The 26,697-nt window shown below is 46.4% G+C and overlaps 2 protein-coding genes across 3 annotated transcripts in view; one reads left to right on the top strand and one right to left on the bottom strand.

Annotated features, from left to right (window-relative positions):
* LOC140420788 (uncharacterized) overlaps positions 1-26,697 on the bottom strand; it is a 117,112-nt gene that overhangs the window by 76,968 nt on the left and 13,447 nt on the right. The window contains exons 5-6 of one of the 2 annotated variants that reach the window (XM_072504802.1): positions 10,210-10,773; positions 2,012-2,113 (exon numbers count right to left, since the gene is read on the bottom strand). The gene's annotated coding sequence lies outside the window, so the exon portion shown is untranslated. Of the gene's footprint in view, positions 1-2,011; positions 2,114-2,294; positions 3,256-10,209; positions 10,774-26,697 lie in introns of those variants that run through there. The other variant, XM_072504805.1, reaches the window with a different exon arrangement.
* LOC140420787 (uncharacterized) overlaps positions 20,007-26,697 on the top strand; it is a 42,177-nt gene continuing 35,486 nt past the window's right edge. Inside the window, exons 1-2 of the mRNA XM_072504801.1 lie at positions 20,007-20,139; positions 24,210-25,108. Of these exons, the coding sequence (XP_072360902.1) occupies positions 24,318-25,108 (791 nt within the window). The 5' untranslated portion in view covers positions 20,007-20,139; positions 24,210-24,317. The remainder of the gene's footprint in view (positions 20,140-24,209; positions 25,109-26,697) is intronic.

Here is a 26,697-nt window from a genome sequence, read left to right as displayed (position 1 = left end):
CTCAGTAAACTGCTGACAATCCAACATCACCATGGTAGCTGATATTGTTACCAGTTTTCTCTCACTTCCAGTACTGATGAGCAGACATTTCCTCCCATTAAGAATTGAGAATACCAAAGCCATTGCCTTCATCACCACGACAAATACAGTAGCCAAACTACCGAATGGATCCATCTCCCAGGTAACTGTCTCAGGCTGAACCACACTCTTCATAATCTCTGTCATATTTGACCCCAGGATGAGTTTCGGACCACGTATCCACACCATCACTAATACCAGATATTTCAATCTCCATGACGTAGCCCACCCCTCAAATCCTCAGCCATGTCCGTGTTACCTTTAGACTTGTCGATTCCTGCACATTCTCCCCGTGTCTGCGTGTGTCTTACCCCCACATCCCAAAATGTAAAGGGTAGGTGGATTGGCCACGCTAAATTGCCCCTTAATTGGACTTTTTTTTTAAAAGACTTGCCGATTCCGATACATTCCAGATCAGCCTCTCACATTCACCTCACCCCCACATGGAAACGTGAGATCATCCAGAACTCTGCTGCCCATGTACATTCTCACACCAAGTCCCGTTCACACGTCACCCCTGTGCTCTCTGAAGTACATTGGCTCCTGGTCAAGAAATGCCTCGATTTTAAAATTCATATCCTTGTTTTCAAATCTCTCAATGGCCTCATCCATCCCTATCTCTGTAATCTCCATTCACACAACCCTCTGAGATATCTGCACTCCTCGTTCTGGCCTCTTGAACATCTCTGATTGGAATTACTCCACCATTGGTGGCCGTGCCTCGGTGTGAAGTTCTGAAATTCCCTCCCGAAACCTCTCCACCTCTCTCTTGCTGAAAGATGTTTGGTGAAATCTGCATCTCTAATTATGGTTTAGTCCATTGACCCTAATGTCCCCATGACACCTGGTGTAATTTGTTTCTTTATGAAAATCCTCTGAAGCAACTTGGAATGTTTTATTACATTAAACCTGTTCTATAAATACAAGTTGTTACTGTCTCATGCTAGCCAGTTTGTGCACAGTAAGATTCCACAAATGGCAATCAGGCTAACTGATTAATCCAGTTTTATTTGCGTTAGTTGAAGCAGGAATGCTGGTCCCACTGCACCAGGAGAATTCTTCTGAACTCTTCTGAGCTCTTCTGAACTGAGAGTGGAGCTGATTGAGCTGTCGGGGCTGCAGTGTACTTTGAAGAACTGCTGTCTGGGATCTTTCCTCTTCATTCACTGACTGCCAGCTGAAGTTGTTTTGGCAGTAAAATAGTTTAACTTTGAATATTAATTCTGATTTAATCTTTGATGCAAACCTGCACCTTCAAATCAGCTGTAAAAAAGAAAGTTCTTGTGTTCATTTAGCATCTTTCACCCCCTCCAGAAGACATAAGAGCAGAATTATGCCACTTGGCCCATCGAGTCTGCTCCACCATTCAATCATGGCTGATATTTTTCTCATCCCCATTCTCCTGCCTTTTCCCCATAACCCCTCATCCCCTTATTAATCAAGAACCTATCTATCTCTGTCTTAAAGACACTCAGTGACTTGGCCTCCACAGCCTTCTGCGGCCAAGAGTTCGACAGATTCAGCACCCCCTGGCTGAAGAAAATCCTCCTCATCTCTGTTTTACAGGATCATCCCTTTAGTCTGAGCTGGTGTCCTCTGGTTCTAGTATTTCCTACAAGTGGAAACATCTCCACATCAACTCAATCCAGGCCTGGCAGTGTCCTGTAAGTTTTGAAAAAGATCCCCCTTCATCCTTCTTAACTCCAATGAGTACAGACCCAGAGTCCTCATCCGTTCCTCATACGACAAGCTCTTCATTCCAGGGAACATGCCAAATTGATTCACCGACAATGATGTATTTTGGAAAGATGAGGAGAGGCAGTATAAACTAAATCAGTGTTGTTCAAGCATTTTTGCCCAGGACCCATTTTTACCAACTGGCCATCTTTCGGATCCACGCCGTCCGACATTCACGACCCATATTTTCACTTACCTTTAATGTGACAGATGAGCCTGCTTGGTCCCTGCGATGTCACTTGCTTTGTTATTCAATGTTACATTTCTGATAATGACTTCAGCTGATGATTTAAGATCTCTGCAAACAGTTCAACAAAATAAAGAGGTTTGGCCTTGCATTCACAATGGTCTTCAAATGTCTTTGAAGTTTTGAGAGTTTTAAACTTTCATTTGCCGTGCTTTCCTGCACATGACACACATGAACTTTGAATCCTGACTTGCAGTGGCACAATTAATAAACACACCACTCAAGTAATCACCTTTATGCTGCTTTATTCCTGTTTCAGCTCCAACTTCATGGTTTGTTCACCAGAGGCCCAACACTATTCACCAACACTGCTGGCAGCTGCAAAATGTAGGAATCTCACCGCGCCCAGAACACGTGACGTCATTGTACGAGGCATGATGTGCTCTCTGCTGCTGCTCCAGGCAGGAAGACTCGAGATTTTTTAAAGATCTGTGCCTGGGTCAGCGTGCTGACTTCAGGAGGAGGTGATCTGCCCCGCAGGGCCCCGAGCCTGCGAACTGCTGAGGGGGCACGCATGCACGGAACAGTCAGCACTCTGGAAGTGAGACACGGCTGCCATTTTTAAAAGCCAGTTGCACCGTTGGGAACTTTTCCCACGATCAGGAATGCCGTGACGCATGGCGCCATGATCAGGAATACCACAATACATGTCCCTGTGACCCTCCCGACATTCATCTGTGACCCACCCACAGGTTGCGACCCTGGATTTGAAAATGATTGAACTAAATGGTCTGATTTTAAACAGAGTGCAGGAACACAGTGAACTTGGAGTGCATGTACACAAATCTTTGAATGTGACAGGACAAGTTGATCAAGCTATTTAAATCTAAAACCAACAGTGTTGTCGGTTTATCAATGGTGGCATACAGTACATAAGCAAGGAAGTTGTACTGAATATTTATAAATCATTGATTACTCCACAGCTGAAATATTGTGTTCAATTTTGAACACCACACTTTAGGAAAGATGTCAAGTCCTTGGACAGGGTGCAAGGAAACTTTCCCAGAATGGATGAGGGGGTTACAGTTCTGTGGACGGACTGGAGAAGTTGGGATTGTTCTCTTTAGAGCAGAGAAGTTAAGCAGTGATTTAATAGAGATGTGGACATTGCCGAGGAGTTTTCATTCACATCGGGAGAAACTGTTTCCATTGGCAGGATAGTTGGTAACCGCAGAACACAGCTTTAAAGTAATTGGGGTAAAAAATCCAGAATGGAAATTAGATTATTTTACTCGGTTAGTAATTAGGATCTGGAACACATTGTCAGAATGGATCTGTTTCCACCAGTCAGTCATCACTTTCCAAAGTGATTTGGACTGATCGTTCTGCACACAGGCGGGTTCACAGATACACAAATCAGGCTCGACTGCCGTGGCAACACACAGTCCATTTGGTTCAGGGGCTTGTGATGATCTTTCCACTTTGAAAGTGTCATCATTCATTCTACATCAGGTTGCAATTACAAACCTGTGTCTCACTCCCAGTGGAGCATATTGGATGGATCACTTTGAGAAGCTCTTTACTGTCTCAAAAGGTTGTTTATATAACTGAATTCATTGGGTTTTTATCAATCACTTATTAAAATGCCAGACGGCATGGCGGCACAGGGGCTAGCACTGCTGCCTCATGGCGCAGGGGTTCCGGGTTCGATCCCTGCCCCATGCCACTGTCTTGTGGAGTTTGCACATTCTCCCTGCGTCTGCTTGGGTTCCAACCCCACAACCCAAAAAGATGCGCAGGTTAGGTGAATTGGTCAGTGTTAACCACTGTGCACCCACCGTTTACATTTGGAATATGATAACACCTCATCCAATCAAATTTGTCTTGTTTCAGGATTTGTGCTAGAAATATGTCCTGGACATAAATAATAGACCCATACTGTCCTGTGTTTATCAACCCAAGAATCTTTCTTCACAGAGCAAGTGCTATTCTTTTCAATACGTTTTTGAAGATTTTATAAGATTTTTAGATTGTGATTTCTTACAGACCTCACCACCTTGAGAAGGGAATATCCTTATTGACTTCTCAGAACTGATTTTTGACTAACAAAGAAAAGTACAGCAGACGCCATCTCCCTGACCCTACACTCATCCCTGGAGTATCTCGGCAACAAGGACTCCTACATCAGACTCCTACTTATTGACAACAGCTCCGCCTTCAACACCATAATCTCAGCCAAGCTCACATCAAAGCTACAAAACCTTGGACTTGGCTCCTCACTCTGCAACGGGATCCACGACTTCTGACCCACAGACCACAATCAGTAAGGAGAAAGAACAACACCTCCTCCACAATAGTCCTCAATACCGGGGCCTGCAAGACTGCGTACTTAGACCCCTACTATACTCCCTATACACTCACGACTGCGTGGCAAAATTTGGTTCCAACTCCATCTTCAGGCTTGCTGAAGACACGACCATAGTGGGTCAGATCTCGAACAACGACGAGTCAGAATACAGGAGAGAGATAGAGAAACTAGTGGAGTGGTGCAACGATCCCTCAATGCCAGAAAAGCTAAAGAGCTGGTCATTGACTTCAGGAAGCAAAGTACTGTACACACCCCTGTTTGCATCACTGAGGCTGAGGTGGAAATGGTTGACAGCTTCAAATTCCTAGGTATGCACATCACCACAAATCTGTCCTGGTCCACCCACGTCAACGCTACCACCATGAAAGCACAACAGCGCCTATACGTCCTCAGGAAACTAAGGAAATTCGGCATGTCCACACTGACTCTTACCAACTTTTACAGATGCACAATAGAAAGCATCCTATCTGGCTGCATCACAGCCTGGTATGGCAACTGCTCGGCCCAAGACCGCAAGAAACTTCAGAGTGTCGTGAACACAGCCCAGTCCATCACACAAACTTGCTTCCCATCCATTGACTCCATCTACACCTCCCGCTGCCTGGGGAAAGCGGGCAGCATAATCAAAGACCCCTCCCACCCGGCTTACTCACTCTTCTGTCGGGCAGGAGATACAAAAGTCTGAGAACAGGCACAAGCAGGTTCAAAAACAGCTTATTCCCCCAGTTACCAGACTCCTAAACAACCCTCTTATAAGAACATAAGAACTAGGAGCAGGAGTAGGCCATCTGGCCCCTCGAGCCTGCTCCGCCATTCAATGAGATCATGGCTGATCTTTTGTGGACTCAGCTCCACTTTCCGGCCTGAACACCATAACCCTTAATCCCTTTATTCTTCAAAACCTATCTATCTTTATCTTAAAAACATTTAATGAAGGAGCCTCAACTGCTTCACTGGGCAAGGAATTCCATAGATTCACAACCCTTTGGGTGAAGAAATTCCTCCTAAACTCAGTCCTAAATCTACTTCCCCTTATTTTGAGGCTATGCCCACTAGTTCTGCTTCACCCGCCAGTGGAAACAACCTGCCCGCATCTATCCTATATATTCCCTTCATAATTCTATATGTTTCTATAAGATCCCCCCCTCATCCTTCTGAATTCCAATGAGTACAGTCCCAGTCTACTTAATCTCTCCTCGTAATCCAACCCCTTCAGCTCTGGGATTAACCTAGTGAATCTCCTCAGCGCCCCCTCCAGCGCCAGTACATCCTTTCTCAGGTAAGGAGACCAAAACTCAACACAATACTCCAGGTGTGGCCTGACTAACACCTTATACAATTTCAGCATAACCTCCCTAGTCTTAAACTCCATTCCTCTAGCAATGAAGGACAAAATTCCATTTGCCTTTTTAATCACCTGTTGCACCTGTAAACCTAGCACACCCAGGTCTCTCTGCACAGCAGCATGTTTTCATATTTTATCATTTAAATAATGATCCCTTTTGCTGTTATTCCTACCAAAATGGATAACCTCACATTTGTCAACATTGTATTCCATCTGCCAGACCCTAGCCTATTCACTTAACCTATCCAAATCCCTCTGCAGACTTCCAGTATCCTCTGCACTTTTTGCTTTACCACTCATCTTAGTGGCCTCTGCAAACTTGGACACATTGCCCTTGGTCCCCAACTCCAAATAATCTATGTAAATTGTGAACAATTGTGGGCCCAACACTGATCCCTGAGGGACACCACTAGCTACTGATTGCCAACCAGAGAAACACCCATTAATCCCCACTCTGCGTTCTATTAATTAACCAATTCTCTATCCATGCTACTACTTTACCCTTAATGCCATGCATCTTTATCTTATGCAGCAACCTTTTGTGTGGTACCTTGTCAAAGGCTTTCTGGAAATCCAGATGTACCACATCCATTGGCTCCCCGTTATCTACCGCACTGGTAATGTCCTCAAAAACTTCCACTAAATTAGTTAGGCACGACCTGCCCTTTATGAACCCATGCTGCGTCTGCCCAATGGTACAATTTCCATCCAGATGCCTCGCTACTTATTCCTTGATGATAGATTCCAGCATCTTCCCTACTACCGAAGTTAAGCTCACTGGCCTATAATTATCCACTTTCTGCCTACCTCCTTTTTTAAACAGTGGTGTCACGTTTCCTAATTTCCAATCCGTCGGGACCACCCCAGAGTCTCGTGAATTTTGGTAAATTATCACTAGTGCATTTGCAATTTCCCTAGACATCTCTTTTAGCATTCTGGGATGCATTCCAACAGGGCCAGGAGACTTGTCTACCGTTAGCCCCATTAGCTTGCCCATCTCTACCTCCTTAATGATAACAATCATCTCAAGGTCCTCACCTGTCATAGCCTCATTTCTATCAGTCACTGGATGTTATTTGTGTCTTCCACTGTGAAGACCGACCCAAAAAACCTGTCCAGTTCCTCAGCCATTTCCTCATCTCCCATTATGAAATCTCCCTTCTCATCCTCTAAAGGACCAATATTTACCTTAGCCACTCTTTTTTGTTTTATATATTTGTATAAATGTTTACTATCTGTTTTTCTATTCTGAGCAAGTTTACTCTCATAATCTATCTTACTCTTCCTTATAGCTTTTTCAGTAGCTTTCGGTTGCCCCCTAAAGATTTCCCAGTCCTCTAGTCTCCCACTAATCTTTGCCACTTTGTATGCTTTTTCCTTCAATTTGATACTCTCCCTTATTTCCTTAGATATCCACGGTCGATTTTCCCTCTTTCTACCGTCCTTCCTTTTTGGTTGGTATAAACTTTTCCCGGGCACTGTGAAAAATCGCTTGGAAGGTTCTCCACTGTTCCTCAACTGTTTCACCATAAAGTCTTTGCTCTCAGTCTACCTTAGCTAGTTCTTCTCTCATCCCATTGTAATCTCCTTTGTTTAAGCACAAAACACTAGTGTCTGATTTTACCTTCTCCATCAGTATTTTAAATTCCACCACAGTGTGATTGCTCCTTCCGAGAGAATCCCTAACTATGAGATCATTAATCAATCCTGTCTCATTACACAGGACCAGATCTAGGACCGCTTGTTCCCTTGTAGGTTCCATTACATACTGTTCATGGAAACTATCCCGGATACATTCTATAAACTCCCCCTCAAGGCTGCCTTGACCGACCTGGTTAAACCAATTGACATGTAGATTTAAATCCCCCATGATAACTGCTGTACCATTTCTACATAAGTTATTTCTTTGTTTATTGCCTGCCACACCATAATGCTACTATTTGGTGGCTGAGAGACTACTCCCATCAGTGACTTTTCCGCCTTACTATTCCTGATTTCCACCCAAATGGATTCAACCTTATCCTCCATAGCACCGATATCATCCCTTACTATTGCCCGGATGTCATCCTTAAATAACAGAGCTACACCACCTCCTTTCCCATCCATTCTGTCCTTCCGAATATACCCTCGGATATTTAACTCCCAGTCGTGACCATCCTTTAACCATGTTTCAGTAATGGCCACTAAATCATAGTCATTCACGATGATTTGCGCCATCAACTCATTTACCTTATTACGTCTGACCTGATTAATACTACACTTCTGTATGCTTCACCCAATGCTGGTGTCTGTGTATTTACATTGTGTACCTTATGTTGCCCTATTATGTATTTTTCTTTTTTTTTCTTTTCATGTACTAAATGATCTATTTGAGCTCGTCGCAGAAAAATACTTTTCACTGTACCTAGGTACACGTGACACAATAAACAAATCCAATCCAAGGAACAGACCCTTTGGCCCTCCCAGACTGTGCCGATCATGCAGCCTCTGTAACCTTTTTGAAATAAATTTAGAGTACCCAATTATTATTTTTTTCAATTAATTGGCAATTTAGCATGGCCAATCCACCTATCCTGTACACCTTTGGATTGTGGGGGTTGTGGTGATGTGCATCACTGTGGGTACACAGGGGGTTAATGTAAATACATGTAGGCTCGCTAGACACTAGAGGGAGCACCAGAGAAATCACACACACACTCAACCAATAGATCAGTTAGATAGGACACAACCAATGGACATTCACGATACACACAGAGGTGACACGACCACAGGAGGGCATTACACCAACCCATATATAAAGGGCACCAAACACATGATCTGCCTCTTTCCAGAGGAGACAGTCAGTGAGTACAGACACAGGGTTGATTCAATCACTCCCACCACGTGGATTGCAGCAACTAGTTAGTCAGTCTGGGTAGCTATAGTAGGATTAGCAGTAGTGTTGAACCCCAGTAATAGAAGTGTAAATAGTTTAATAAACGTGTTGAAGTTATCTCCACGTCTGAACCTTCCTTTGTCAAGTGCACCACAAGGAAGCCGCTTATGCTACATCTAGAGCATAACAAATCAGGGGTGAGTCCTATGCAGACACGGGGAGAATGTGAAGACTCCACATGGACAGTGACCTGGGACCAGGATCAAACTCAGGTCCTCAGTACTGTGAGGCAGCAGTGCTAACCACTGCACTGCTGTGCCACCCCCTGCTTGTCTAAACTCAAACCTTCTACACCACCGGGGTCCATACCCCTCTATTGCCATCCTATTCATGTATTTGTCAAGATGCCCCTTAAACATCACTATTGTATCTACTGCCACCACCTCCTCTGAAAGTGTGTTCCAGGCACCCATTATCATCTGTGTAAAAACATCCCTTGCATCTCCTCTAAACTTTGTCCCTCAGACCTTAAACTTATGTCCCTGAGTAATTGACCCCTCTACCCTGGGAAAAAGCATTCAACTATCCACTCTGTCCATGCCCCTCATAATTTTGTAGTCTTCTATCAGGTCGCCCCTCAACCTCTGTCATTTCAGTGAGAACAAACTGAGTTTATCCAACCTCTCCTCATAGCTTATCCCCTCCCTCCATACCAGGCACATCCTGGTAAACCTCTTCTGTACCCTTTCAAAACCCTCCACATCCTTCTGGTAGTGTGGTGACCAGAATTGAACACTATACTCCAAGTGTGGCCTAACTAAGGTTCTATACAACTGCAGCTTGACTTGCCTATTTTATGCTCAGTGCCCTGTCCATTGTGCTGTATGCCTTCTTGACTACCTTCTCAACATGCATTGTCACTTTCAGTGACCTGTGGATCTATACACCCAGATCCCTCTTGCCTGTCAATTATCTTAAGAGTTCTGCCATTTACTGTACATTTCTCATCTGTTTTCGACCTTCCAAAATGCATTACCTCACATTTGTCCGGATTAAATTCCATCTGCCATCTCACTGCCCAAGTCTACAACCGATCTATATCGATGCTCTATCTTCTGACAATCCCATTGCTGTCCGCAATTTCGCCAACCTTTGTACCGTGGCCTTGTTCGCAGCCGGGTGTCCCTATAGAGCAGACATTTTCAATGTGGAGGTTGCGACCTGCGTTTGGTCGCGGGCAGGTGTCGGGAGGGTCATGGAGCCATCCATTGCAGCGTTCCCGATTGCGGGAATTCACACGCAACAGCTGGCTTTTAACAATGCCGGTTGCGAGCGGCTTTACAAATGATGGCCACGACCAACGAAATAAATGTGGGCGCATTGCGCATGCTTGACTGCTCATCAGTGCGCATGTGCGGAACCCAGCACTGCCACCTCCTGACGTCAGCGCGCTGACCCAGAAGAATTTTTTTTTTTTAATTCAATGAAATCTTCCTGCCTGAAGCGAGGCAGAGAGCAGGTCACAAGTCCGGAACGCTGACATTACGTGCTTTGGGCGGGATTGCGAATCCTCCATTTTGTCAGCAGCAAACAAGTAAATAAGGACCACGCAGGCTCACCTCTCGCATTAAAGGTAAGAGAAAATGGTGAGTCACGAAGGTCGGCCAGCGTGGGTCATGAAGGTCGGTCGGCGTGGGACGCGAAGGTCGGCCGGCGTGGGTCACGAAGGTCAGCCGGCATGCATTGCGAAGGTCAGCCGGCGTGGCTCCCGAAGGTCGGCTGGCGTGGGTCCCGAAGGTTGGCTGTGTGATAAAAATGGGTCTCTGCAAAAAGGTTTGCAAAACGCTGATGTAGATGGAGCGTCCCGTGTCCAATGGCTCCATTACGGCTTTCTCTGCCCTGTAGGCACTATAGTTTTGGGGTGCTATATAAGCCCCTTTAACCACATACTGATTTGAGATTTTTAATTTTCCATTGCTTTTTGTTTTAATTTAGGCAGTGTCCCCATCAGGATGGGCCCTCCTTTGCTTTGTCCCATATTTTATTTGCTTTTGTTTACTTGGTTGAGCTTCCTGCTCTTTTGTAGGTGGATGTTTTTTTTCTCTGCCCGCCATCCTCGCTGTGTGCCTCTGATGCCTGAATGCAGGGTGCTTGGCCACCACTGCCTCTTTTACTTCTGTGATCTGGTGGAAGAATACAGAGGGTGAGAGCCAACTTGGGTCCAGCGCTGGGGACAGACCGGCTCGACAGTGCAGCTTGCCAGTGGCATTGGAGGCTCGTTTTTGCCAGTGACCTTGTTGTCCTTTGGACTTATTAAATTGCACAGCTTGGTGGTCATGGGTCAGCTTGTTGCCACCTCCCGTGACTGCGGCCAAGGATGAAGACAGAGTGGCAGGATGGTGTCCTGAAACCAGTGGAGGAAGGGGCACTTTCTTTTTCCTATAGCATGCTATGCATCAGTGTGATATTCCCCAGTGGGACTTTGTGGTGTGGCTGGGAACTGCAGGGGGGCGGGAGGGAGGGGGGGGGGGGGCGGTGGTGACAGGGGGAGACATATGCAGCGGTATCACACAACTGAGCAAATTGTATGTAAATATTGTAATTTTGTGTTTAGTGTCTGGCATGGCACTTCTTTATTTCTGTTGATTAATGATTCTTGTGCTGTAGGCTGTTTGGTTTTATCCTTTTATCTTTTCTGTGACCATTTTACAGAGAGAGAGAGCACATACAGTGCCGAAGGAGGCCATTCGCCATCGAGTCTGCACTGACCCATTTAAGCCCTCACTTCCACCCTATCCCCATAACCCAATAACCCTCCTAACATTTTTTGGTCACTAAGGGCAATTTATCATGGCCAATCCACCTAACCTGCACATCTTAGGACTGTGGGAGGAAACCCGAGCACCCGGAGGAAACCCACTCAGACACGGGGAGAACGTGCAGACTCCGCACAGACAGTGACCTAGCCGGGAATCGAACCTGGGACTCTGGCGCTATCCACTTGTGCTACCGTGCTGTCCACTTTTTCTCTTCAGTCTCTCCCCCAAATCTTACTTTGCCATCCATCTTTGCGAACAGAAGCCTAAATTAAATATAATTTTATGAAGAAAATATATCAAAGCTGCTTCATCATTCAGTTCGATCAAGACTGATCAGTATCTGAACTCCATTTACCCGCCTTCTTTACAGAACCCTGAAACAGTGCGATCCACCTCTGTCTACAAGCTCCAAATGACCCTTAGCACCCACAGCCTTTTGAAAGAAAGAGTTCCACATTTCCACTCCATTTTGTGTGAATGGCCAAACTCTAACTTTGAGAAGACTACACCTTGTTCTTGATTCCCCACTGAAGAATCTAGTTTCTCTTGGCACATCAGTCAGGTACTTGTTGATTTTCTTTAATCCGGTGGAAAATGAAGACTGACCTTGATGGACTGTGAGCATCCAGTAGCAAATATCCCAATGTTGAGGCAGTTTTTGGAAAAACTATGTTTGTCCACGTGATAGTGACATACAGTGCAAAAGATAGAGGGAGGGGAGGGACAAGGAGCTTAATATTGTTGCTCTTTTTAACCTTAGTCTATTTGCTCTGATTACGTCACCTTTGCTCATGAGTCGCCAGGTATCTTTATGATACCGCCACGTGGTTCAAGTTCAGGTTATGATTAATAATACAGCACATTGCTTAGTAAGGATTAAAACAACGGTCATTTATTATATACAACAAGCAATATTAATACCCTAATACTACTTTCTATATAATAAACCTATCCCTACTGGCCAATACTTAACTTAGGAAGAGCCCACCAGGTCAGGGAAACAAATGGCTTGTCCAATCAGATCTGGCCCGCGGGATTCAAAAGGCTGCTACAGGTCGGTGGCTAGGTGTCTCTACCGGATAGCAATCGCTGGATTCAAACTTACTGTTGCCAGTTGCTGTTCTTGCGAAGGTCTCGAGCAGGCGAAGAGGAGAGAGAGAGAGATCTGAACTTGGCCCCTCACTTTTATAGGGCCCAGGGGCTTCCCGCCTCCCGGGGCGGCCCTTGACCCTGAGTCCCAAGTGATTGGATTTGTTCCCAATCCCTGGGGTCGATGTGTCCAATGGTGAGGCGATTCCTCGATCGGGGGGTGATCGTTCACCTGTCTTTGTTTCGGCCACTGCAGGCGCCGACAGGTCTGGCCCGGTATTCAATTGCTAATATGTTGCAATTGTTCCTGGGGATAGCCGATTTAACTGTGGATGTCTGGATAGATGGGCTGCAAACAGTCCTGAACGCAACTGCAAATACCTAGGTTGATGGGCTGTTGATAGCCCTGAGTATCGAACTGGGCTAACTTCCCAGAGCCGAATATGCAATACTGTCTGCAGCTGCCTGCTTGTGTCTTGTTAGCTGCTTTTCCCAGCAGTCTTTCGGGTTAGCCATTTCAAACTGGGTTTTGGCCAGATTAATCGGAACGCATCCATTTTACGTGGCTACAATATCCTTATTCATTTCCCTGCCCCATTTCTCTCTCTTTCCTCACATAAGGACATAGGCCAAGTGAGGTAGTCATCAGAGACCACATCTGGAGTATTGATATTGGTCCCCCTATTTAAATAGCTGTTTAAATGTTTTAGGCTCGTAAAACTTCTCTGAACTACTTCTAATACCAGGAATAGGTGGCCTGTTTTATAACAATCTGGGCATTTGAGGTTGTAACTTCTGGAGCTCAGAAGAATAAGAGTTGAGTCCTAAAGTCATCGATTTGTACAGCATAGAAAGTAGAGTTTTTGCTCATCATGTCTGTGCCGGCCATCAAACACCTACCTATTATAATCCCATTTTTCAGAACAATGGTCCATAGCGGTGTATGCTATGACATTAATAAAAACTCTTAAGATCCTGAAGGCCCTTGACAAAAATAAATTGGAGAGGATGTTGATGCTCTGGATCCGTGGAACACCTACAGGCCACCAACACTTAAAATAGTGCAACACTATTTTATTGAGTCAGAAACTGTTGAACATACTTTCACTGTGGGTTAACACAATATTAGATTGAACTAAAGACCTATGCCTTATTCTAACCAGTCTATGCACTCAGCACATGGTGAAGATCTGTGCTGCAAGCTGTAAGCTCTGTCTCACGAGGAGGCTGCAGCTCGAATGAGCGGGAACTCTGATGCCCCCTGTCTTTATAGTGCATGTGCTCTAACTGGTTATTGGCTGAGGTGTTGTGTGTGTTGATTGGTCCCGCTGTGTGTCCATCAGTGTGTGTGTCTGCACCATGATATACTGGTGTATATTATGACATCCCCCCTTTTATAAAAGAATGTATATGTGTGACAATAAATAATGTATGGTGAGAATGTTCCTAACTACGTGTGGGGTGCGAAGACATAGTTACAGGACTACGTACATGGGAACTAAGCTATTTACATGGGAATGTGCCTGGTGCAGAGAAGCAATATGCAACAAGAATAACGAGGTGAACACTATATAGAAACCAGGGAAATGATCAAACAAAGCAACAAAACAATTCAGAAAGTCTATAAGTCCGCAAAGTTCATAAATTAAGTCTCTGAGGTGGGTGACGAATTCTGGTTGACCGCCTCAAGGGTGGGTTGAGAGTCGCCGGTTCAGGAGCGGGCTGGACTGCATCAGAGTCAGGGGGATGCAGAGCGACAGGGATCTCTGCATAGTCCATGGCAGGGTCAACAGGAGGGCGAGGCGACAGTGGAGGATCATGTGCAAGCGTGGAACGAGACAAAGGGCGCGTCGATTGCGGCGCAGAATAGAGCCATCCGGTAGACGAACCAGGAACGAGCGGGGTGCCACCTGCCGAAGGACAACAGCGGTTGCAGACCAGCCACCATCCGGAAGATGGATGCGGACATTGTCATCTGGAGCCAGAGCATGGAGATCAGCTGCACGGGAGTCATGAGCTGCCTTGTGCTGTGCACGAGACAGCTGCATCTGGCGAAGGACTGGAACGTGGTCGAGGTCTGGGACATGAATGGACGGCACCGTCGTCCTCAGGGTACGACCCATGAGCAACTGGGCTGGCGACAAGCCAGTGGACAGTGGGGTGGAGTGATAGGCCAGCAAGGCGAAGTAGAAATCGGACCCAGCATCGGCAGCCTTGCAGAGGAGCTGTTTGACTATCTGTACTCCCTTCTCCACTTTGCCATTGGATTGGGGGTACAGGGGACTTGATGTCACATGGGCAAAATTGTACCACCTGGCAAAGTTGGACCATTCCTGGCTGGCGAAGCAGGGGCCATTGTCCGACATAACCATGAGCGGGATGCCGTGTGGAGTAAAGGTTTCTTTACAGGTACGAATGACTGCAGACGAGGTGATGTTGTGCAACCGTATCACCTCCGGGTAATTCGAAAAGTAGTCCACGATCAGGACACAGTCTCTACCCAGTGCGTGGAACAGGCCCACCTTGGTCCATGGTGACGTGACCAACTCATGGGGCTGCAGGGTCTCACGTGGTTGGGCCGGCTGTAAGCGCTGACAAGTGGGGCAGTTGAGCACTGTGTTGGCTATGCCCTCATTAATGCCGGGCCAGTACACTGCCTCTCGGGGCCCGTCGGCGGCACTTTTCCACGCCAAGGTGGCCCTCATGTAGTTGTTCCAGGACAAGCTGGCGCATGCTATGCGGGATGACAATGCGGTCCAGTTTTAGAAGAACCCCATCTACTACCACCAGATCATCTCGGACATTATAGAACTGAGGGCATTGGCCCTTGAGCCACCCGTCTGTTATGTGGCGCATGACACGCTGTAGCAAAGGGTCAGCCACCATCTTGCGGCGAATTTGGACGAGGTGTTCATCCGTGGCAGGTAGATTAGAAGCCGCGAATGCCACATGGGCGTCAACCTGGCAGACAAATCCCACTGGGTCACATGGAGTGTCGACTGCCCTGGAGAGAGCGTCAGCAATGATGAGGTCTTTGCCTGGGGTGTACACCAACTGGAAGTCATATCGCCAGAGCTTGAGAAGAATACGCTGGAGGCGAGGCGTCATGTCGTTCAAGTATTTCTGTATTATATTGATCAGCGGGTGATGGTCGGTCTCGACGGTGAATTGAGGAAGTCCATAGACATAATCGTGAAACTTAACCACACCGGTCAGAAGGCCCAGGCACTCCTTTTCTATCTGTGCGTAGCGCTGCTCCGGGGGGTCATGGCACGTGATGCATATGCAACGGGGGCCCATGATGAGGCCTCATCACGTTAAAGGAGCACTGCCCCAATGCCGGATTGGTTGGCATCGGTAGAAATTTTGGTCTCCTTTGCCGGATCAAAGAAAGCTAAGACCGGGGCGGTGGTCAGTTTTGTTTTGAGTTCTCTCCATTCGCGCTCGTGGGCAGGGAGCCATTGGAAGTCTGTCGTCTTCCTGACCAGGTTCCTGAGAGCCGTGGTATTTAGGGATAAATTTCCCTAAAAAATTGACCATGCCCAGAAATCGGAGGACCGCCTTCTTGTCCTCTGGTGTTTTCATAGCTGTGATAGCAGCTACCTTGTCCATATCCGGCTGCACACCCAATTGGGAGATGTGATCCCTGAGGAACTTGAGTTCCGTCTGACCAAAAGAGCATTTGGCCCAGTTGAGGCGGAGGCCATGCTCATGTATACGTTTGAATACGCACTGGAGGCGACTAACATGCTCCTGCGGGATGGTGGACCAAATGATTATTTCGTCGGCATAGACGCGAACACCTTCAATGCCTTCCATCATTTGTTCCATTATCCTATGGAACACTTCTGAAGCAGATATGATCCCAAACGGCATCCTGTTGTAACAATATCTGCCAAAAGGGGTATTAAATGTGCAAAGTTTCCTGCTGGATTTATCGAGCTGGATTTGCCAGAATCCTTTTGAGGTGTTGAGTTTGGTGAAGAGCTTGGCGCGAGCCATCTCTCATGTGAGCTCTTCGCGTTTGGGAATTGGATAATGCTCCCTCATGATATTGCGATTTAGATCCTTGGGATCAATGCAAATTCTCAATTCGCCAGAAGGCTTTTTTACACATACCATGGAACTGACCCAGTCGGTTGGTTCCGTGACTTTAGAAATCGCTCCTTGGTTCTGGAGGTCCTGCAGCTGCTGCTTGAGATGGTCCTTAAGGGGTGCTGGGACCCTGTGAGGTGCGTGCACCACAAACGTGGCATTCTGTTTTAATAAGATCTTGTAGGTGCCCATGCCCTCGAAGACGTCGTGGTGCTGGTTGATAATGGCGTCGAGTTGCGCCCTGAAGTCGGTGTCCTGAAAGGCAGACGTGTCAGCAGGAGAGAGAGAGTGAACTTTCTGAACTAGGTTCAACAGCTTGCATGCCTGCACGCCAAGCAGGGAGGCTTTCGAGTAGCCCATGATTTCAAAGGGAAGGATGGCTGTGCATGACCTGTGCGTCACTTCAAGTTGGCATGAGCCGCTGGTAGCAATGGCATTGCCATTGTAATCTAATAGCTGGCAGGCTGATGGAAGGATGGCTGGTTTGACACAAAGGCTTTGGAGGTCAGACCTTTGGAGGAGGCACCAGAATCCAGGCGGAATCGTATTTGAGACCGGTTGACTGTCAGGGTGGCACACCACTCATCGTCTGGGTCGATGCTGTATACCGATAGAGGCTGGATTCTTTGCTTCGGGGACACCCTGTTTTTTGTAACGATACCGACTCGAAAAGGCACCTTCGGGTCCTCGGTGTCAATGTTGGGTAGTAGGTCCACATCGGACTACGTGATCGTGGGTTGAATGGCCCGGACATTCCTGCGAGGCTGGCTGAAGCGATGTGAGTTGGCAGGCTGAGCTGCTCTGCATAAAGCAGCATTGTGGCCAAGTTTGCCACATCTCAGGCATTGTCGGGATTTGGCAGGGCATTGCTGCTTTAAATGGGCGGAGCCACAGTTGCCGCACGTCGTAGCGTCAGTACGTTGGCTGCGTCACCGCGCATGCGCGGTGCGGTTGTACGTGGTGCGCTCCTGATCATTACGTTCGTCGACGTCGCTGTCCCGTTTGGTGCGCACAAGCGCGGGAGTCCGTGAAAAGCGTGTGAAATGGCCGCCCCCATCCAGGCTGAGGCCCTGGAGTTGCTCAATTGCTTGGACCCGTTCCGCCTCGTGGGGACCGTTTCAGCCGCTTGGATGTGGGAATACCGACTAGTGGCGTTTTTGTGTAGCACACAGGTCTCGATGGCGGTCGCTAGGGTGAGCTGCTTTACCTTGAGGAGCTGCTGGCGTAGGGGGTCCGACTGAACACCGAAAACGATCTGGTCGCGTATCATGGAGTCAGAGGTGGGCCCGTAGCTACGGACTGCGCAAGGTGGGTGAGAAAGGACTGGAAAGGTTCGGCAATCGGCAATCGCTGTTGGAATACATAGCGCTCGAAACTTTCATTCACCTCTATGCTGCAGTGAGTGTCAAACTTGAGGAGGACCGTCTTGAACTTTGTTTTATCTTCATCATCCGCAAAGGTGAGAGAATTGAAAATGTGGATGGCATGGTCCGCGGCCGGCATCCTCCAGGTCTGTGGCTTCAAGGTAGAGCTGGAAGTGTTTGAATATCTTCCAGTTGCCCCTAGTTTACCGGTGATGCGGAGCGGCGGCGGTGGGCAGATGCTGTCCATTTTGCAGGATGACTTTATGCTGGTGGAAGGCAGATCACTTGCAGGTAGGTCTAAGAAGTTCTAATATCCCTCAACTCCTGGTATCATAATGTGTTGGGTGTTCTGGATCCGTGGAACACATACAGGCCACCAACACTTAAAATAGTGCAACACTATTTTATTAAGTCAGAAACTGTTGAACATACTTTCACTGTGGGTTAACATATTAGATTGAACTAAAGATCTATGCCTTGTCCTAACCAGTCTATGCACTCAGCACATGGTGAAGATCTGTGCTGCAAGCTGTAAGCTCTGTCCTACTAGGAGGCTGCAGCTTGAATGAGCGGGAACTCTGATGCCCCTGTCTTTATAGTGTGTGTGCTCTAACTGGTGATTGGCTGCGGGGTTGTGTGTGTTGATTGGTCCCGCTGTGTACCATCAGTGTGTGTGTGTATCTGCACCATGATATACTGGTGTATATTATGACAGATGTTTTCTCTTGTTGGAGACTCGAGAGCTAGAGTTCAATATTTATTAATAAAGTGTGCATTTAAAATAGGGAAGGGGAGAACCATATTTTTCTCTGAGAGTCATGAGTCTCTGAAACTCCTTTTTTCAAAAGCCATTGCAAGGGGTGTCTGAATGTTTTTAAGGCAGAGCTAGATAGATTTTTGATCGGCAAGCGGGTGAAAGGCTGTTCGAGGTAGGAGTGTGAAGTTGAAATATAATCAGAACACCCACGATAATACTGAATGGCAAAATGGGATTGCGGAACCCCGGGTTCCAGTTTTTAATTTGTATAGATTCCCCTATGATGAATTTGACTGCTGCATAAATTATCTAAATAATTTGATATCTTTGGCTCCAACCATAACCGGATTGCAGAATAGGATCTGGACTTCAACAATATCGTCCCTCAATAGCGGTGCGATTACCCAACATCCACCGAGACCTAGAATAGGTCCTGGAACATACGAAGAGCCAGTCTGTGAATGGCGTATGCGCAGACTGGGGGCGCTAAATGGAGCATGCGCAGCCGGGGCCTCTGAGTGGAGCATGCGCAGTGTCGACACTGGAAGGACAAACGCCGTTGTCAGCAAGCAGAGCAGTAGAGAAACAGGTATCGGGTGGGTGAGGGAGAATGGAACCGGAAAGTGGGCTGCCAGATTTCATAAACATTTTCTGTCGGCAGCAAAAAATGCCAATCCGAAGGTTCCGCTGCACATTTGAATCGAGTTGGCGCCTGCGGCCTTTTTCGTGATTTAAAAAAAAACCTGGATTAAGGATCGCCATCTTTATCAGGGCAGTGCGCATGTGCAACAGGCATCCTTGTTGGTGCAACGTGCAACAAAGCGCCTGTGTTAACCATCTTTATCGGGGGCAATGTTACAACTGTGTACACGCGCGCATGTGCAGCCGCTATCTTAATGGGGGATAATGTGCAACAATTGTGACCAACGGTGGAACAGTTGAAATTAGGAATTGTTAGTAATCGGGAATCAGGGATGGCACGGTGCACAGTGGTTAACACTGTTGCCTACACTGCTGAGGACCCGGATTCGATCCAGGCCCCAGGTCACTGTGTGGAGTTTGCACATTCTCCCTGTATCTGTGGGTTTCACCCCCACAATCCAAAAATGTGCAGGTTCGGTGGACTGGCCACGCTGAATTGGAAAAAAAAATTCCATACTCTAAATTTATTTTTTAAAAACAAGCGGAAATCAGAGAGAGTGAAGATATCTCAGAGGATTATGAGGCTGGAGGAGTTTTACAGAGATAGTGAGGGGGAGACTGGGGGGATTTGAGAGTATAATCAACTTTTAAATTTGTGCTCCATAACCAGTCTTTCGGACAGTGAGCAGAGAATGGTGGGGAACAAGACTTGGTATGAGTAAGCACACGGGCAGCAGAGTTTTGGATGACCTCAAGATTACAGGGAGGTTGAATGTGGGATAGGTAAGTCCAAAGGCATCAAAGGAATGGATGAGAGTTTCAGCATCAGATGAGCTGAGACTGGGGTGGAGTTGGGTGATGTTACTGAGGTGGAAATAGGTGGTCTTGGTGGTGCTGTAGTTATGTGGTTGGAAGCTCATCTTGGTGCGAAACTTTCACCATGATTGTGAACAGTCTGGTTCAGCCTCGGACAGTTGGCAGGGACAGCCATCGATTCTGTCTTGGGAGTGGAGTTTCCAACAAGGTTTAAGGCAATGGCTTCAGCCTTCCCAACATTTAAACTGAGAAAATTTATATTCATCCAGTACTGGATTAGCACTGCCGGGGTATCACTGCTTCCTCATCACCAGGGACCCTGGTTCAATTCCGGCCTTCAGTGACTATGTGAAGTTTGCACATTCTCCCCATGTCTGCATGAGTTTCCTCTGGGTGCTTTGGTTTCCTCCCACAGTCCGAAGGTGTGCAGGTTAGGTTGGGTTACATTACATACACAGGCATGGGACAGGGTAATGTGTCTTTCAGAGGTATGGTGCAGACTCGGATGGCCTGAATGGCCTCTTGCACCTCTGATTCTGTGAAGTCAGACAAGTCGGGATGGTGTGTGACTTGGAAGGGAAATTGGAATTGATGGTGTACACAGTCTGCTACCCTGGTCTGACTAAGTGAAGGGATTGTTGAGAATTTTGGAGATTCTTTCAAAGTTCTTGTCAAGCTGAAGGTACATAAAATCCATCTGCTTCTCCAACTCTCCTTTTTATAGGGAAGAGAGTCTGGACGGGTTACACCTGGGCAGGACTGGAACTGATGTCCGATTTGCTAGAGCGGTTGGGGAGGGTTTAAACTAAAATGCCAGGGGGGTGGGAACCTACGTAAGGAGTCAGAGAACGAGAGCAAGGACAAAAGCAAAAGGTAGAAAAGTGAATCAGAAAAGTGATAGGTGGAGAAACCAAGGACAAAATTCAAACCGGGCAGTAGAGAAAAATATTTGGAGCAAGCCAAGCATTGTGAAAAAGACAAACTTAAAGGCTCTGTGCCTTAATGCACAGAGCATTTGCAATAAAGTGGATGAACTAATCACGCAGATAGATATAAATAGGTATGATATAATTGGGATTACGGAGACAGGGATGGGAACTGAATGTCCCAGGGTTCTCAGTATTTAGGAAAGACAGGCATAAAAGAAAAGGTGGTGGCGTGGCACTGCTGGTTAAAGAGGAAATTAACACAATAGTGAGAAAGGATATTAGCTCTGACAATGTGGAATCTGTATGGGTAGAGTTCAGAAATACCAAGGGACAAAAAACATTCGTGGGTGTCATATGTAGACCCCCAACCTGCACTGGTGAAGTTGGGAATGGCATTAAACAAGAAATTAGTCATGCATGTAATAAGGGAATATCAGTGATCATGGGTGATTTTAATCTTAACATAGATTGGGCAAATCAAATTAGCCACAATATATTAGAGGAGGAATTCCTGGAGTGTGCACGGAATGGTTTTCTTGACCAATATGTGGAGGAACCAACGAGAGAGCAGGCCATCTTAGACTGGGTACTGTGTAATGAGAAGGGAATTATTGCCAATCTGGCTGTACAAGACCCCTTGGGGATGAGCGACTATAACATGATAGAATTTTTTATCAAGATGGAGAGTGAAGTAGTTGATTCGGAAACTAGGGTGCTGAATATTAATAAAGGGAACTATGAGGATTTGAGGCGTGAGTTGGCCTTGATAGATTGGGGAGAGTTACTTAAAGTGATGACAGTGGATAGACAATGGCAAACATTCAAGGAACGCATGGAGGAATGACAGCAACTGTTCATTCCTATCTGGCACAAAAGCAAAGGGGGTAAGAGGGCTAATCCATAACTCACAAAGGAAATTAGAAATAGTATCCAATCCAAGGAAGAAGCATACAGATTGGCCAAGAAAAATAATAGGTCTGAGGATTGGGAGCAGTTTAGAATTCAAAGAAGGGTGAAGGGATTAATTAAGAAGGGGAAAGTACAGTACGAAAGGAAGCTTGCAGGGAGCATAAAGACTGACACTAAGTTTCTACTGATATGTGAAGAGAAAGAGATTGGTAAAGAGAAATGTAGGCTCACTGCAGACAGAAACGGGAATGCATAATAAGGGATAAAGAAATGGCTGAGCAATTAAATACATACTTTGGTTCTGTCTTCACAAATGAGGACACAAATCAGATCCCAGAAATGTTGGAGAATGAAAGATTTAGTGAGAGAGAAGAACTGAGGGAGATCAACATTAGTGGAGAAATGGTGCTGGGAAAACTGATGGGATTGAAGGCGAATAAATCCCCAGAGCCTGAGAATCTGCATCCCAGAGTGCTTAAGGAGGTGGCTCTGGAAATAGTGGATGCATTGGTGGTCATCTTCCGGGATTCTATAGACTCTGGAACTGTCCCTGCAGGTTGGAGGGTAGCTCACGTCACTCTGATATTCAAAAAGGGAGGTAGAGAGAAATCAGGGAATTATAGACTAGTAAGCCGAACATTGGTAGTGGGGAAAGTGCTTGAATCCATTATCAAGGACTTTATAGCGGAACATTTAGAAAGCAGTGACAGGATCAGTCAGAGTCAGCATGGATTTATGAAGGGAAAATCGTGCTTGACAAATCTGTTGGAATTCTTTGAAAAGGTAATCAGTACAGTCGACAAGGGGGAGACAGTCGATGTGGTATATTTGGACTTTCAGAAAGCGTTTGACAGAAGTCCCGCATAAGAGATTATTGTGCAAAATTGAAGCGCATGGGATTGGGGGAAATGTATTGAGGTGGATAGGAAACTGGCAGAGAGGAAACAAAAAGTAGGGATTAATGGGTCCTTTTCAAATTGGCAGGTAGTAATCAATGGGGTACCACAGGGATCGGTGCAGGGACCCTAGCTATCACAATATATATTAATGATTTGGATGAGGGAACAAAATGTAACATTTCAAAGTTTGCAGATGATACCAAATTAGGTGGGAGGGTGAATTGTGACGAGGATGCAGGGATCCTACAGCAAGATCTGGACAGGTTGGGCGAGTGGGCAAACCAATGGCAGATGCAGTATAATTTGGATAAGTGTGAGGTTATCATGTCGGAAGCAAAAATAAGAAGGCAGATTACTACCTGAATGGTTGTAAATTGGGAGAGGGGAGTGTGCAGCGGGACCTGGGTGTCCTTGTGCACCATTCGCTGAAGGTAAGCATGCAGGTGCAGCAGGCCGTAAGGAAGGCTAATTGTATTTGGCCTTCATTGCAATAGGTTTTGAGTATAGAAGCAGGGATGTGTTGCTGCAATTGTACAGTGCCTTGGTGAGGCCACACTTGGAGTATTGTGGGCAGTTTTGGTCTCCTTCTCTGAGGAAGGATGTTCTTGCTCTCAAGGGAGTGCAGCGAAGGTTTACCAGACTGATTCCAGGGATGGCGGGACTGTCATACAAGGGGAGATTGACTAGGTTGGGATTGTTCTGGCTGGAGTTCAGAAGAATGAGGGGGGATCTCAGAGACTTATAAAATTCTAACAGGACTAGACAGGGTAGATGCAGGGAAGATGTTACCAATGATAGGTGTGTCGCAGCCTGAGGATTCAGGGTAAACCATTTTGGACAGAGATAAGGAGACACTTCTTCACACAAAGAGTGGTGAGCCTGTGGAATTCATTACCACAGGAAGTAGTTGATGCTAAAACTTTGGATATATTCAAGAGGCGGCTGGATATAGCACTTGGGGAGAATGGGATCAAAGGTTATGCGGAGAAATCAGGATTAGGCTATTGAGTTGAATGATCAACCATGATCGCGATGAATGGTGGAGCAGGCTCAAAGGGCCAAAAGGCCTCCTCCTGCTCCTATCTTCTATGTATCTATGTATATGTCCAGACTGAGTGTCAGTTTCCCTTCCCTGAAGGACATACTGAACCAGTTGGGTTTTTACAACAATCCAGCAGCTTTCATGATCACTTTTTCCTGGTGCCGGCCCCACAAATTACCAGATTCATTCAGCTCAATTTCACAACCTGTTTTTGTTGGTTCTCTTACTCCCTTTTCTCTGTTTAAATCAATTTCACAGGGTTATTCGAAGGGGAGGATTTGCAATCTGAAAACTGAAACCAAAAATCACATCAGGATCTGATAGTCGCCCAATTAATTGTGACCTGAATGTCGTCAGATTGTGAACATGGAAGGAAAAAGCACCGTTCACAGTGGGGAGAAACCGTACACATGTTCTGTGTGTGGACGAGGCTTCAGCCGATCATCTGACCTGTCAAAACACAAGCGCAGACACACCAGGGACAAACCTTGGAAATGTGGGGACTGTGGGAAGGGATTCAGTTTCCCGTTTGAACTGGAAACACATCGACGCCGTCACGCTGGGGAGAGGCCGTTCACCTGCTCTACTTGTGGGAAAGGATTCACTGATTCCTCAAATCTCCTGAAACACCAACGAGTTCACACTGGGGAGAGACCATTCACCTGCTCTGAGTGTGCGAAAAGATTTACACAACTATCCCACCTGCTGACACACCAGCGATTTCACACTGGGGAGAAACCGTTCAACTGCTCTGAATGTCAGTTGGGATTCGCTGATTCATCCACCCTGCTGAGACACCAGCGACTTCACACTGGGGAGAGGCCTTTTAAATGCCCAGAATGTGGGAAGTGCTATAAAAGCTCTTGGGAACTGATGTCGCACCAACGTGTTCACAGTGACGAGAGACCTTTCTGGTGCTCCCAGTGTGAGACTGGGTTCAAGCGATCATCTAACCTCATTGTACACCAGCGGGTTCACACTGGGGAGAAGCCATTCACCTGCTCTGACTGTGGGAAGGGATTCACTCAGTTATCCCATCTGCTGAGACACCAGCGAGTTCACACTGGGGAGCGGCCATTCATCTGCTCCGAGTGTGGGAAGGGATTTACTACTTCGTCCACCCTGCTGAGACATCAGCGACTTCACAAGAAACCACAGTGATTGGATTTTGCTGTTAATCACAACCAGGACTGAACCATGTTCATCAGTGTCTGTTTCTGCTGATTCTAATAAACTCCAGCCCAGTTATAGAAACAGCCAAACATCGAAAATAGGAGCAGGAAGAGACCATTTGGCCCTTAGAGCCTGCTCCACCATTATGATATTGGCTGATCCTGCTTAATAGCCTAATCCTGCCTTCCCCCATATGCTTTGATCCCCTTTGCCCCAAGTGCTATATGTAACTGCTTCTTGAAAACATACAATGTTTTGGCCTCAACTCCTTCCTGTGGTAACAAGTTCCACAGGCCGACCACTGTCTGGATGAAGAAATTTCTAATTTTTGTCCTAAATGGTCTATCCCGTATCCATAGACAGTGACTCCTGGTTGTGGACACATCTATCACCAGGAACGTCCTTCCTGCATCTACTCTGTCTAGCCTTGTTAAAATGTTATAGCTTTCTATGAGATCCTTCCTCGTTCTTCTGAACAACAGCGAATACAATTCTATCCGATTGAATCTCTCCTCATATGTCAATCCCTCCATCCCAGGAATCAGTCTGGTAAACCTTCGCTGCACTCCCTCTAGAGCAAGAACATCCTTCATCAGATATGAGACCAAAACTGCACACACTATTCCAGATGTGACATCACCAAGGCCCTGTATAACTGCAGCCAGACATCCCTGCTTATGTACTCGAATCCTCTTGCAATGAAGACCAGCATACCATTTGCCTTTACCACCTGCTGTAACTGGTGTACAAGGACACCCAGGTCTTGTTGCACATTCCCCTCTAATTTATGGCCATTCAGATATTAGTCTGCCTTCTAGTTTTTGCTACCAAAGTCAATATCACACTGAAGGATCTCTGTATCCTACCTCACTTCGTGCCATCATTTTATTCCCTCAACTAAATCATTAATGTATATTGTAAATAGCTGGGGTTCCAGCACCGATCCCTGCGGTACCCCACTAGTCACTGCCTGCCCATTAATTCCACCTCTTTTGTTTCCTGTCTGCCAACCAGTTTTCTATCCATCTCAATACACTACCCCTAATCCCATGCACTTTAATTTTACGTGGGACTTTGTCAAAAGCCTTCTGAAAGTCCAAATATACCACATCCACTGGCTTCCCCTTGTCAACTCGACTGGTTACATCCTCAAAGAATTCCAGTAGATTTGTCAAGCATGATTTCCCCTTCATAAATCCGTGCTGATCTGTCCGATCCAGTCATTGTTTTCCAAGTGCTCAGGTATAAAATGTTTGGTAATGGACTCTAGAATTTTCCCCAGTACCGATGTCCGGCTTTCTGGTCTATAATTCTCTGTTTTCTCTTATCGGTGTTAATATTATGAATAAAGTCAAACAAATGAGTCTTCTCTTATGTATTGTGTGGTTTTAATATCTTTAAGACAAGTTAGCTCCTTTTGAATGGCTCTCCCTCCCTCTCACCCATCTCTTCCATCCTCAACTCCATCAAAAAGTGTGAGGAGCTCTTGGAGCTTCTTTGTCACTGAGATTGAGACAATCCAATCAGCTGCCTCTGTCACGTCCCTCTCTTACACTAGCCCACCGGGGCAAAC

This window comes from Scyliorhinus torazame, chromosome 5 (assembly GCF_047496885.1).
Source record: "Scyliorhinus torazame isolate Kashiwa2021f chromosome 5, sScyTor2.1, whole genome shotgun sequence".
Taxonomy (NCBI): domain Eukaryota; kingdom Metazoa; phylum Chordata; class Chondrichthyes; order Carcharhiniformes; family Scyliorhinidae; genus Scyliorhinus; species Scyliorhinus torazame.
The sequence above is the reverse complement of the archived record's forward strand: the minus strand, read 5'-3'. Positions and strand labels throughout refer to the sequence as shown.